Source organism: Zalophus californianus, chromosome 6 (assembly GCF_009762305.2).
Source record: "Zalophus californianus isolate mZalCal1 chromosome 6, mZalCal1.pri.v2, whole genome shotgun sequence".
Lineage (NCBI taxonomy): Eukaryota > Metazoa > Chordata > Mammalia > Carnivora > Otariidae > Zalophus > Zalophus californianus.
Window position 1 is genome coordinate 113,140,432 of NC_045600.1, and position 12,769 is coordinate 113,153,200.

Here is a 12,769-nt window from a genome sequence, read left to right on the forward strand (position 1 = left end):
GGGGGGGACAGATGCAGAGAGAGGGACCCAGGCCCATCTGTGGGGAGTTCATAGCCCACGTGGAAAGAAGGTCTTTCACCTACCAGTGATTTGTAGATCCAGATACAAAAGGACATTTTCAGCTTGTTAAAAAAAAATTTTCATGGTGATAAAATACACATAACGTAAAATTTACCTAGCAGTGGAATTGCTGGATCATATGGTAATTCTATTTTTAACGTTTTGAGAAGTCAGTATGCAATTTCCCATAGTTGGCTACACCATTCTACGTTCCCCCCAACAGCGGGCTCCAGTTTCTTTACATTCTCACCCACACCGTTTTCAATAATAGCCGTCCTAATGGGTGTGAGGTGGTTTCAATTTTTGACCACTACCCACTGTAAAGAAATACTATTTTATATCCAGTTTACAGCATATCCACATGCACATGCGTAACTGTAGCTGAAATGGAAGTTTCACAGGATAAGTTACACATGTTAAATGGGACATACTCTGATGCTTTCTGTTCTGTAGTATTCTGCTTAATATTAAAAAATGCTAGTCATGACCCACTGATTTGCTTTCATGATCCGCTAATGGGTCACAGACTACAGTTTGAAAACCAGTGGTCTAGAGCACTCAGCGGAGATTGTATACTTTCCTAGAGGCCCAGGAGATCATCTGTTTCTCCCCCCTTTCCCCAGATAACACTGCTCTGATCCAGAGAGACAACTCCCCTTCCTTTCTGTAAAGATGTTGAGAAAAAAAAAACCCAGGAGGGAAGTGGGGGGAAAGGAAGTCAGTCCATTATAGCAAATGATGTGGAATTCCACCTCCCACATCAAAGTACTCGATACTAAGAAGAGCCCAGCCCCAGGAGGTTCCTGTCTCAGCACCAGGGTGGGGGGTGGGGGCTCGTGGTCGTGCTGGGTTTCCCCTGCCTGCCCCCAGCCCCGGTTCCCTTGTGAGGGTGGGCCTGACCCCTCCTCTACCACATAGGAGCTTGTCCCTATGAGAGAAGTATATCCCTGGCCTCCTAATCTCATGGCCCAGCGTCTGGTTTTACCAGTGCAGCTCTGCTCGGGGAAGCACCCCCTCCAGCCATGTGCGGTTCTCTTTCTTTCACTACACAGACCACTGCAGGCCCCTGCTCATGGTCGTCTACTGGGCACACACAGAGTTGGAGGCAGGAACAGCAGGCCAGGGTCCCTGGAGCCGAGCCCCAGAGTCTGGGCCTCCTCTCTCCGAGGGACACCTCCCAGGTCACTTGTCACTTATTTTCAGCAAACTGTCCAGCAGATGCAGCACCGTAGAGAAAGGTAGTGTGGAGGGGTGTGAGGGAGACAGTGACTAAAGAAAAGGGAAATTACATTTCAGAAACACTAGATTCAAACCCTGGTCCAGGACCTTGGGAAATCAGTCACTTCACCTCTCGTGCCTCTGACCCTTCTCTGTAGATTGGCAATAATCACAGGATGGTCCCTATTTCTTTATAATTTTTTTTTATTGAGGTAAAATTCATATAGGAAAATTCCCCATTTGAACCATCTTAGAGGGTACAGTTCAGTGACATTTAGTACGCTCACAATCTTGTACAGCCACCCCACGCACCTAGTTCCAAAATATTCCCATTATCCCGAAAGGAGACGTTGTGGCTGCTCCCCGTCTCCCCTACCCCCACCCCAGCGTCCCGTCTGCTTTCTGTCCCTGTGCAGTCAACTCTTGCAGTTAGTTCATATAAACGGACCCATACAACTTGTCTTCTTTTGTGGCTGGCTTCTTTTCATTTCGTGTAGCGTGCAAGGTTCATCCAAGCTGCACGTGCAGAACTTCGTTCCTTTTTATGGCTGAATAATGCTCCGCTGAATGGCTGTCCCACATTTTGTTTATCCGCTCAGTGGTTGATAGACATCTGGGTTGTTTCCACCTTTGGGCTGCCATAAATATTCGTGTGCAGGTTTCCATTTGAACATCTGTTTTCAGTCCTTCGGGCCTCTGCCTAGGAGTCTCATTGTTGGGTCAGATGGAAATTCTGTGTTTAACTTTTTGAGGAGCTGCCCCTACCTCCTTCCTTTCGGGATGGGTGTAGGAAGCACTTCGCACTGTGCCCGGCACAGCGGAGTCATAAAAACAGTCTTTACCATCCGCGTCATCAGTGGTGCTAAGTGTCAACTGCTCTTCCAAGCGCAGCAGAGTTCATCCGCCTATTCCCGTGAGACAGACGTTGCCTGTAGTCCCATTTTACAGAGCGGGACTGAGGCCTGAGGAGTTTTCAGTGATGGGTCCAAGGTGTGTAATTGCCGTTCTGACCCAAGTGGAGTTAAAGCCCAGGGGCAGAGTGCAGGTCACAGGGAAGTTCCCTGGAAGGATCTCCTCGCCATTCTAACTTTGCTCCTCTAGGATGCATCGGGAGCAAGCACTATTCCTAGAGCTCTTGTTGAGCAAGGCTTGAGGCATGGTTGGTCCGTATGATCCCAGAAGTCCCCTTCTGGCCCTGTTAGGATGCACAGGAATTGAAGTGACCCTGGTTGCCAGCACCTCAGGGTCAGGAGGAGGTGAAGCCATGGAGGGTGTGAGGAGGACTCCTGGTCCCCAGTGGGCCCTGGGGATTGGGCCGACCCCAGGCCTGGGTTCTTAGCCCTGGGCTTGCCACCTGCTCATTTCCGTCTCTCTTGTTTCTGGACTTCACAGCCAGAGGAGACGCAGAGGGCTCAGGCACAGGCCCCGGGGCTGGCTGAGACCCATACTGTGACTTTGGTCCAGCCAGTGCCCGGGGTACACCCAGTGCCAGTTCATGCCTACTCCATCAAAGACTCCTCCTGCAGAGAGGTAAGGCTCTCCCCACCCCCCACCTCCGTCCCTGGAGGCCCAGATCCCACTAGGCAGGCAGAGCAGGGGTGGGGTGAGAATCCAGGCCTTAATCAGCACCCACTCTGTTCTCTCCCTCGCTCCTGGCTGCTCTGCCAGGAAGCTCCCCTGTAAGCACGAGCCACTCCAGGCAGGCAGAAACCAGCAGAGGCGGTGGTCAACAGACAGCCCGTGTGCGTGGTGGCTCAGGGGATGTCCTCTGTGGAGAGAGACGTGATCTGCATGGCAGGAGAGCAAATGGGGAGGGCCCCAGGCCCCTGCCACCCGGGTCCGCGTCTCTGCCCACCCCACCCCCCCCAGCACCGCTGAAGGCTGCTAACCTGGCCCTGTGACTCTCCACTGCATAGGAGGTCTGCAACACAGTCCTGCCCCAGAAGAGGAAGTCCTGCCAGACTGAGTGCCCCAGGAAGGCCATCAAGATGGAGTCTGAGGAGGAGAGGGAGACACGGTTGGCCCGGAGCTCCCCCGAACAACCCAGGCCCAGCACCTCCAAGGCAGTCTCGCCACCCCACCTGGATGGGCCCTCCAGCCCTGAAAGCCCCATCTTGGGAGGCGAGGTCTTTCTGCCCAACAGCAACCACACAGCCGGCAACCCTGGGGAGGCAGGTAGGGAGGTGGGTGGGCAGCAGAGGCTGCAGCCTGCATGCTGTCCTCCAGGCGCTGGGTGGGACCCTTCTGCATCCTCACCCCTCCCAGGGAGCCCAATGCCAACAGCATCCCCTGTGTGTCTCAAGCTCTCAGCTGCCCCCAAATGGGGCAAGGAAAGCGCATGGTTTGCCTGGGGGGTGAGAATAGATACAGTTTACCAGGTGATTTGCTGCGATTCCAGTGTGAGGAGCATGAGGGGCTAAAGCCCATGGTTCCATAGCTCCTTGCCCCTTAGGGTACCCAGCACTGTGCCGCTGCCCAAGGTGGGTCTCCCCAGGGAGTGTGTGTTGGCGGGTAGCTAGCATGTGCCTAGAGAGACCTTGGGGGAAGTCCACACCTCTCACTTGCCAAGTTTGTCTGCAGAGGTCACCCGCATCAAGTACCTCATTTGTCCTACATATCTCTTACGGACACCGCCAGACAGGGAGTCCTTGGACATGAGTTGCGGTCAACTAATAGAATTCTGGAATGGACGAGACAGTTCTTCCAAGATCTGCTTCACCCAGAGGCCCCCTTTGTTTTCATTCTAGGTCCCAGACTGAGCCCTGATCCTGCTTGCACACTGAGCCCTGACCGACATTCCTTGCTCACAATGCTATTGGTAATCAAAAGATTTTGATTAACCAAGTAAAGTACCTTTTAATTCGAACACCTCAGCTCATGAGGCTGAGGATTGGAACAAACTAACGTGCTTCTTTAGGATCACAAAATGTTCCAAACCAGGGGCTGTTTGCCAAGCTGCCTGTACAGGGAGCAGATTCCGAATTCAGGGCTGCTAGCTGAGTTAAGTATTCACATACAGGGCGCAGTGGGCAGTGATAGAAAGCCCTTTTGAATAAATAAATAGATCACACCGGCACACTCGGTGGATGTCCCCATCCCCCCCCCCGCAGGGCACACATGGCCCACCCCATCCACTCGCCCACAGGGATTCCCACGGAGCACACCTGGGCCTTATGCACTGGGCCACCCGGCAGGGCCTAATGCTGTCCCCTCTGCCCCGTTTCAGAGGAACGCGTCGTGGTGATCAGCAGCTCAGAAGACTCAGATGCTGAAAACTCGGTGAGTGGTCCAGAACTTCGGCCCTGGCCTCCTGCCTCCCCCCATTCCAGGTCCCAGGGGACACAGCCACAGCAGGTGACTCTCAGACTTGCCCTGCGCCTGGGGAATTTTCCAGCGAGGCAGTGAGTTGTGAGCTGTCCTGAGGACAGCCTCCAAATGCCAACTGCGGTCCTGGACCACCCCAGCCCTCCCTCCGTACCAGGGCAGGAGCCTTCAGTAACCATACGTGCTCTGAAATGCTGCTAGAGTGCTTCCTTCCAGAGCCCTGTCTCGTTTCTGGACTAGCTAATGCCTTTGTCTGGAGCTTCCTTACATGTTCTCTAACTCTAAGTCCTCAACGAGGAGGGTGGACAAGAGCCCGTACCCTGGTTACCCGCAGCCAGTGAGGGTCAGTGCAGGGCCGCAAGGGCGTGGGCAGCACCATACGGGGCCCAAATAGGCAAGTTCTCACTCCCTAAGAAAGAACATGAAAGCTGTCCCCCAATGGAACTTTGTGGGTTGCGACCCTCCCGTCCCTGGAGGTTGGTTAATGGAGGCTGGGGCAAAGGGGATCTGAACAGAGTGAAAGGTTGGACTGGGTGGCCCCTGAGGTCCCTTCCAGCCCTCAGTCTGAGGTTCTGTATTGGAAAGTGCATGGAGCCCACGGAGACCGCTGCACCACACTCCTCGCCAGCCTACCCCCTGCCAAGAGCACGAGGAGCTTACCGCCTCTACCGGGCCTCCCGTCTGCCCCCTGGCACATGCCGCCCCCCGGCTTGGGCTTCCCACCATCGCACTGAGCAAGCTGCAGTCCCTGAGGCCGAGTCTCCCAGCCAGTCTGCCAGTCACCAGGAGGACGCTGCCATCTGCCGCCGCCGCGGGACCAGCTTCCTGCCACGGAGAGCACAAAGAACCGCCCATCTTCATCGCGTCTTCCGCTTGCCCCTCAAAGTGTATTGTAAACCCACGTGGACTTATCCTCCCCCCAAGGTCCAGGCCACCACCCCTGCCACCACGGAGCCTCCCGGCCATCCCGCCGATGCCCAGGGGGGTCCCTGCCACCTCCAGAGGGCCATAGGCCAACGCCACCACCGCCGGGGTCGGGGAGCAGTGCGCTCCCTCGGCTGCTCCCTCCGGGGCTCCCCCAACGTAGCCCAGTGGCTCAACAACTTTTTTGCCCTTCCTCTCTCCTCTGTGGCTGCCCAGCTTGACACCTCTCTCAGCAGGGGGGATGGAGGGAGGCAGAGCACCCCAGACTCTTAGGGCAAGAATCTCCCCCAGGGATTCTGACATGGGTCTCGCTGGAGGTCTCTCCAATTGTGTTCCCACTCCTTTGCCCTCCAGAACGTCTCCCCCACCAGCCCGGCCCCCCTCAGACAGGCCTCAGAGCCCTGAGCACCTCCCTCCTCTATAGCTGCTGGCCACCATCCTCCTGGAACCGTGTGGCCACTCACTCGGCCCGTGCTCCACCCCGCTGCTGGGCCTGACCCGGCCCTTGCGCCCAAGGCCCTGCGCACCGTAGGCATTCAGTGCATTGTGGTCAGGGAGCAGACCCAGGAAGGAATGGCTACATGGACTCAGCAGGGGGACGTCAGCCCTCTTCCTGGAAAGGGCATGACTGAGATTCGGGCCACCGCTCCTCACATCCCCGGGCCTCTTTGCTCAAAACTAGGAAGCATCTGTCGCCCTTTACACCTCCCACTGCCCCATCCCAACACCCCAAGGCTTTCCACTAGGCCTCTGCCAGGACCTAAGCCCACGAGGGCAGGGACTGTGTCGATCCCAGGACCTGGCAGATATGGCTGCTCAATAAATATTTGTTGAAAGATTGCCCTTGCAAACCCTTCTTCCATGACCATCACCTTCCCTGCTGGACTTAGCTCTTCTCTTGCAGGTGGCTTCGTGTCCCCCCTGCGCAGAAACGGGGTTCTCTGGTGGGGTTACCACGTCCCCTCTTCTCCCACACCCTGTGGGAGGTGGGTCACGGCCTTCTGTGCCTCCTGGACTGTGTCGGTCCCACCATCTGGTAAGGTCCCCTGTGCCTTGAGGTTCCAGGTCTTGAGGGGAACCCCACTTTCCCCAGATCATTTCACACCTCCTCCTGCCTCCCCCCCACATAGGGAAGGCTCCAGCCCTTGCCTCCCAGGGGGACTCTCCTGAGCCAGGGCCAGCCTTCTTTCTGGGTGATTTCAACACCCAGCACCCTGACCTCTCCGGGGTCTTCACCCCATTCCACGGCAGCCCCCAGCCCCATGGCCCCCTACCCTGCACCTCACCATACCGAGAACTGGCCCACAGGGACTCTGGCCACAGCTTCCTGCTCCTCAAGCTCTCAGGTACTTCAAAGAACCCTGCCCTTCCCACCCCGGTTCCTGTAGCCCCAGCTGCTACTCCTCATCCTCCTTCCTCTCAGGCCTCTGTTCTTTTCCATGTTGTTCTTCCAGCTGCAGCCCCTCTTCTCTTCCTAGTGTGTCCTTCCTGTGGCCTCAGCCATGCCCGTGGCTTCAGTTAGTGCCCGCAGGCTGCTGATGCCGGGTGCTCACTCCCGCGGCCAGACCGGGATAGATAGCCTGTGGCCCTCCAAAGTCCGTGCTCAGGTGCCCCATAGATCCCTCAGACTCCTCTGCTGTCTGCTTGGTATGTCACCCCATCTGCCCGGCTTCGCGAGCAGAGGCCCCTCTCAATCGTTCCTCAGCGCCGGTCAGGTTTTCAGTCTTAACCTTTCCACAGTCTACATTCCTCTGAACCCTGGGCACTTCTTTCCATCCCAGAACACTGCTAAAACGGAACTGACCTGGGGCAGAGGTAGAAGCCTGGGAAGGAGACTCTGAGAAAGGATGGCAACGCCACTGGTCTCGCCAGACTTGGTGAGAGTTGGGTGCAGGCATCAAAACCAGCAGTCTTGGGGGGCAGGTGTCAGTCTGGCCGCAGCGTCAGCAGGGAGGCACGAGGTGATGTCTGAGGTTACTCAAGGAAGGTGGGAGAAGCTCATTTTAGGTGGTGAAGAGTTAAAACAATTAGAAGCAGCCACTCACCTTCAGACACCACCGGCTCTGGGGTGGGGGAGAGCTGGAGGACCACTGCTTTTGTGTTGGAATTCTTTGGACAGCACGTTTTTTAAATTAAGCATTATGAGTCCCAAACTTTAAAAAACATATATTTACAAAGAAAACCAATGAGGACCCCTTCGTGCACTTCTCACCCACCTCCTGTGCCCCCTTCCAGACCCGTGGCGCTCCTAGAGTACCTGCAGCGAATTCGCTGGGGAGCAGGGCATCCTTGGCAAGGTGCCACAGGCTCCTGCATACCCCTGAATTCCGCCTCCATGGCCTTCATCCCACCTGACACGTGTGAAAGTCGGCCTACAAAAAGAGCACATTTCCCAAGTGTACCGGGTTGCGTAGGGACCCCCATCCCCAGGCTGCAGCTGTGTCAGTTGCTGGAATCTAGCGAGACACGCCTGTGGGCTCTGGTGCAGGCTTGGCCGGGAGGGCGAGGCTCAGGAAGAGGCTGCTTGCTCAGGAAGAGCGATCTGTGAGCTGGCAGAGGCGGTTGGAGGGGTCAGGCCAGGCCTGACGGTGGGCGACTAAACACGAGGCAGGTCAGCAGTGCCTCTGCTGTGAGCCCCATGTTAGGGTCCGAGGCAGAAAAAAATAGAATGCTCTCACCTACCCTTGGACAGGTGGCTGGCCCCAGTGTCCGGCAGGAGCAGGGCCACGTGGAAGCAGGAGAGGGTGGTCCATGGCCGAAGTGGCGGTGGTGGCCAGCAGTTGAAGGGAGGCCTGTGGGGGGGGACAGCCGATCCACGGGAGGGGCCGTGCCGCTCGTGTGTGGGTATCGGGAAAAGAAGCCAGTGCTCGTCTGAGAGGGTGGGAGCCATGGTCCCCGAGGGGCAGCAGCCTGCAGAGGGGGCCGGAGCAGTGGGCGGAAGGCAGCAGGGGCCGCAGGCTAGCGGACAGGATGGCCCGGTTCACAGATACATGGGAGGTGTTTCGGGGCTTCCAGACTTTGCCAGAGCTGGGGTTTTGTGTCTGCAAAAAAAAAGCAATGCGTGTGTCTTGCCAAACTGATCGCAGCTGTCGTTGAAGCTTGGGTGCTGAGAGGGTTCCTCAGGAACTTGGGGATTTTTGATAAGAATGAATTGTGGGTACTGTGTAGACAACTTCAGGTGACCAGATGCTAAATATCAAAGAGTCTGGCTCCTGTCTGAGTGGCAGCTGACCAAGCGTGGAGTGAATCAGTAGCACAGTAGTTCTCAACCCTGGCTGCACACTGGAATCTTTGGGGGGAGGTGGGGGGTTGTTTCCAATGACAGATTCCTGGGTCCCACCCCCAGAGATTGTAATTGAACTGGTCTGGGGTGCAATCCGAATATCTGGAGTTTTTGAGGCCGCTACTACTGCACAGCCAAAAAGGGGAGAACCACTGAATTGGGAGGTTCAGTTGCCTGTCTGTGATTCGTGTATGTATCAGCCTTCAACAGAGGTGACCAGTACATGCTGGGAAAGGATCAAGCAGGGGAGAGGGGGACACTGGATCTTCCCAGAGAAACCTCCTAGACTTGTGGAAGGTGATTAAAATGTCAGCCTGGCTGCTTCCTGTGGGTGTGCTTGGTGCTACTGGGAGGCCTGCTGTGTGGATTCACAATGCAGTTGCCCTGCTAAGTTGATCTGTGCTGGAGACGAGTGAACTGTAGCTCACGAGCCGGGCCACATGTGTCTCTTAGTTCCTTGTGTTTCCTGAAAACCTCGTGGGCTCCCCGGGGCTCAGTCTGACCACAGTTCTGCAGTCAAAGAAACAGTCCATTAACCAAGTACAATAAAGAAATAAAGCCTAGTATTTACTTGCATTTCAAAGAATATTAAAGGGGGTTTGACTCCCAACTCCCAGCAGCACATCTTCAGGTCCTCTTCAGCTCCCATCATGCCCACTCCCTAGTGCCTTGGAACTTCCCACTTCTCGCTTTTCCAGGCCGTGCACTCGGACTCTCATCTTCACCACGCCGGTTCCCATTCCGCCATTCCTTTTCCCTTCCCAGCAGATCTCAAGCCTTTTCCAACAAAAGGCCCTTTCCTGGCTTGGGTCCGGGTCTCTGCGCCTATCCCTCTACGCTCCCCACCTACACACTCAGTTCCCCTGACTGCGGACGGAAGCCCAGCAGTGGTGCTCCAATCGTGAGCGGGGAGGGGGCAGGAGGACATCCTGCCCCAGAGCCTCTTGCGCAGATTGCCCTTTTGTTAAACCTGGGTCTTTAGAAAAATCTTTCGTAAGCACGCTGGTATTTCCTGGCCGTGTTGCTGGGATTTAAGGCAGGGAGGGCGCTTAAGTGGATGGGCCGGCTGGAGTTCAGTGGAAGGTGTTCTAGCGAGATCATCCCCATGCGCTGGCTGCACTTGACAGGAGTCCCCAAGGGTGAGGAGGAACCTGAAAGGAAGAAGAGTCCGGGCTGGAAGTTCCAGCCCTCCCGTCATTGACCAGCTCGGCGGAAGGGGGGATCCTTTCTTTAAGGGAGCTGGATGAAAGACATTGCACCACTTATAAAAGAGAAAATGACCCCAGGACAGTGGGAGGCCCTAAAAATGAGATTCTGATGGCCATCATAAATGACCCTGGTATGAAGATGGAGCCAGCCAAAAGATGCAGCTCTGCTGCTCTCCAGGGAGCTCAAATCTGGGAAGAGGCTATCGGAAGAGGTGACCAGGGCTCTAAGGCCTGAGAAGACATTCCAGAAGGAAGGAGACATGTGGAGGCACTCAGGGCCACTGCACAGGTTTTTGCAATTACGTTGGGAGCAAAAAGGAAGGAAGAAGAGAATGCTCCGTGTGCCATGTCAGCGGGTGGCAGAGGACTCGGGAAAAGGGTCAGCTCGGCTCTGGAGAGGACACAGCAAGAGGAGTCCAGCTCTTTCCACCAGCCCAAGTGCAAGAGCAAGGTCTGGAAGGCTGAAGATAAAAAAAACACCTGGATTTTTTCCCTCGGGGGAAGGAGGTGGCGTCTCTGGTCCACCAGCCAACGACTTGGAGGAGGACACCTGTAGAGGGCTCCTTACAGGGAGGAAAGGGAGCTGGGACCGCGGGACAGAGACTCAGAGCAAGGCATGCAGAATAAACCTTTGAGGCGTGGCCAAGTCCAGGATACGGATACGCCAGGCGCTTGACCAAGACTTTAATTAGGGCCTTATGTGTAGAATCCCCTCACTCCCAGGCTTCTGTAAGCAAGACCAGCTCTAGGTGGATTCATAGTGAATGTCTTTTCTATCAGTGACTGGAAGGAAGTTGGTGAGCCTGGGGTAGGGCTATGAAAAAAGCAAGAAGAGTAAGAATCAGGCACTCCTAGGAAAATCCAGCACATTGTACCTGTGCTTAGTAATGACTTCGCTCTTGGCTGAAGTTTTGTTAAAATGTTTCACCTGGAGAGTAAGAGGGCCTAAACCCGTGCTCGTTCCCTCCCGAGCCAGGGACATTAGCCAGAAGCCAGCATTTGTTCTTGGAGGCTTCAGATAGCCCCGGGGGAGGCCAGCATCATCACTCTGCTAGAGGCAGTCCGGAAATATGAAGGACCCCAGGTCTGCCGTGGACTCTGTCCCAGCAGTACTCCCAGCCCTGTGACACGTGGCCCTGTGGCATTAGCCATGTCCTTTCCTCCTGGTCTCTGGCTAACATCCGCAGGTGGCCTCCCCGGGAAGCTCTAAGCAGGCCACCAAAGACACCTTCTGGGTGTGGCACCTGGTGGATGCTGAGCAATTCACTTTAGGGAGAGGCTCTACTGCCCTCCAGCTGCAGCCGTTTGGGAGCCTCACAGAGTTGCAGCCCTTCCCCCACCCCTGAGGCCTTTCAAACTGTTTTTGCCTGGGTGCTGGAGATAACAGGGCCTTGGGTGCCCAGGTTAGAGGATCCCTGGGCCTGAGGCTTCTCTGAGCAGCCGGCTTCTGGATGCTAAATGACAAAGGGCCTCCGGGCCCTGAGACTTCTCTTTCCATGGCTCTCGCTTCTGGGTTCTGTGTGTCCACGTTGACGTGGCATTCCTGAGGCTGAGTGGCCCTCCCCTCCCCCTCTGTGTAGGACAGTGGGGCCCAAGCTGGCCATGGAGACAAGAAGAGCCAGGCTCCTGGCCGCTTCCGGAGAAACTTCTGAGCTTTGGGATGAGCCTCCTTCCTCCTGCCCCAAGTCCAGGGTGTTTCTTCTGAGTCTGTTGAGAGAGAAGGGAGCAGCAGACCCCTCCAGCAACAGCCCCTTCCCTGAGCTTCCCTGCCCAGCACCATGCACCCAGGTGCACACTCACTCACATATGCTCATGTTCCCACACAGTTGTCAACACCGGTTCACAAATTCACACCCGATGCACACATTTGACATCTGCATTCATTCCCATACTTGTGCTTTCACACACACACACACACACACACACACACACACGCCTGCATGATCTCAGCCTCACTCCTCACTACTGCGTGGTTCACACGTGGCTCTCACGTACACACACATCAATTCATGTGCACACATCCTCATGCACACACTCAGACACACACCTTCCCCTTCCCAAAACCCTGCTCTCCCTCATGTGCATGCAGATGCCCCCAAACATACCAGCTTGCTCATATCCCCACACTCACACCATGCACACACCCACCCACCCACACACACACACGCTCACGGGCACATGCTCGCATTGCCACCATGCACCCTCGCCCTCCGGCCCCCTGACCTGTTGGTTTTTCTGTGTTGCAGTCCTCCCGAGAGCTGGATGACAGCAGCAGCGAGTCCAGTGACCTCCAGCTGGAGGGCCCCAGCTCCCTCAGGGTCCTGGATGAGAGCCTCGCCGACCCCCAAGCAGAAGACAGGCCCCTGGTTTTCTTTGACCTCAAGATTGACAGTGAAAGTGGGTTCTCCAGTGGCCACCCCCACCCCTTTCTAGCTTAGTCTCTGAGTCCCCGAAATAAGTGCAGGCAGAGCTATGTTCTGGGCCCGGGAGAGCCCAGAGCTCTGGCCATTGCCACAGCCAGAGAGCAGACAGAGTGCTGCATCCCCCCTGGGACTCCAGCTGTCCCACTTGGCTGATAGAATAAAGACTTCTGCCTCGACCAGCGCCTGAAAGCATGAGGCAGATGCCTCCATGAGCTCATCTCTGACCAGTGCTTCTCTTAGAGAGCCCTGGCGACACACCTCTAAACAGAAACAACACGATGTGGAAAGTCACCACGATGAGGCCAGCAATGCAAGCAAGGCCTTAAGCC

The 12,769-nt window shown here is 55.9% G+C and overlaps 1 protein-coding gene across 7 annotated transcripts in view; it reads left to right on the forward strand.

The window, feature by feature from the left end:
- The window catches only part of PML (PML nuclear body scaffold), a 41,396-nt gene that overhangs the window by 24,563 nt on the left and 4,064 nt on the right, over positions 1-12,769 (forward strand). For 2 of the 7 annotated variants that reach the window (XM_027570548.2, XM_027570551.2), the window contains exons 5-9: positions 2,671-2,808; positions 3,195-3,453; positions 4,505-4,557; positions 6,431-6,562; positions 12,264-12,414. In XM_027570548.2, coding sequence (XP_027426349.1) covers positions 2,671-2,808; positions 3,195-3,453; positions 4,505-4,557; positions 6,431-6,562; positions 12,264-12,414 — 733 coding nt within the window. Of the gene's footprint in view, positions 1-2,670; positions 2,809-3,194; positions 3,454-4,025; positions 4,097-4,504; positions 4,558-5,187; positions 6,365-6,430; positions 6,563-7,307; positions 8,053-12,263; positions 12,415-12,769 lie in introns of those variants that run through there. The other 5 variants (XM_027570553.2, XM_027570552.2, XM_027570554.2 and 2 more) reach the window with 5 other exon arrangements.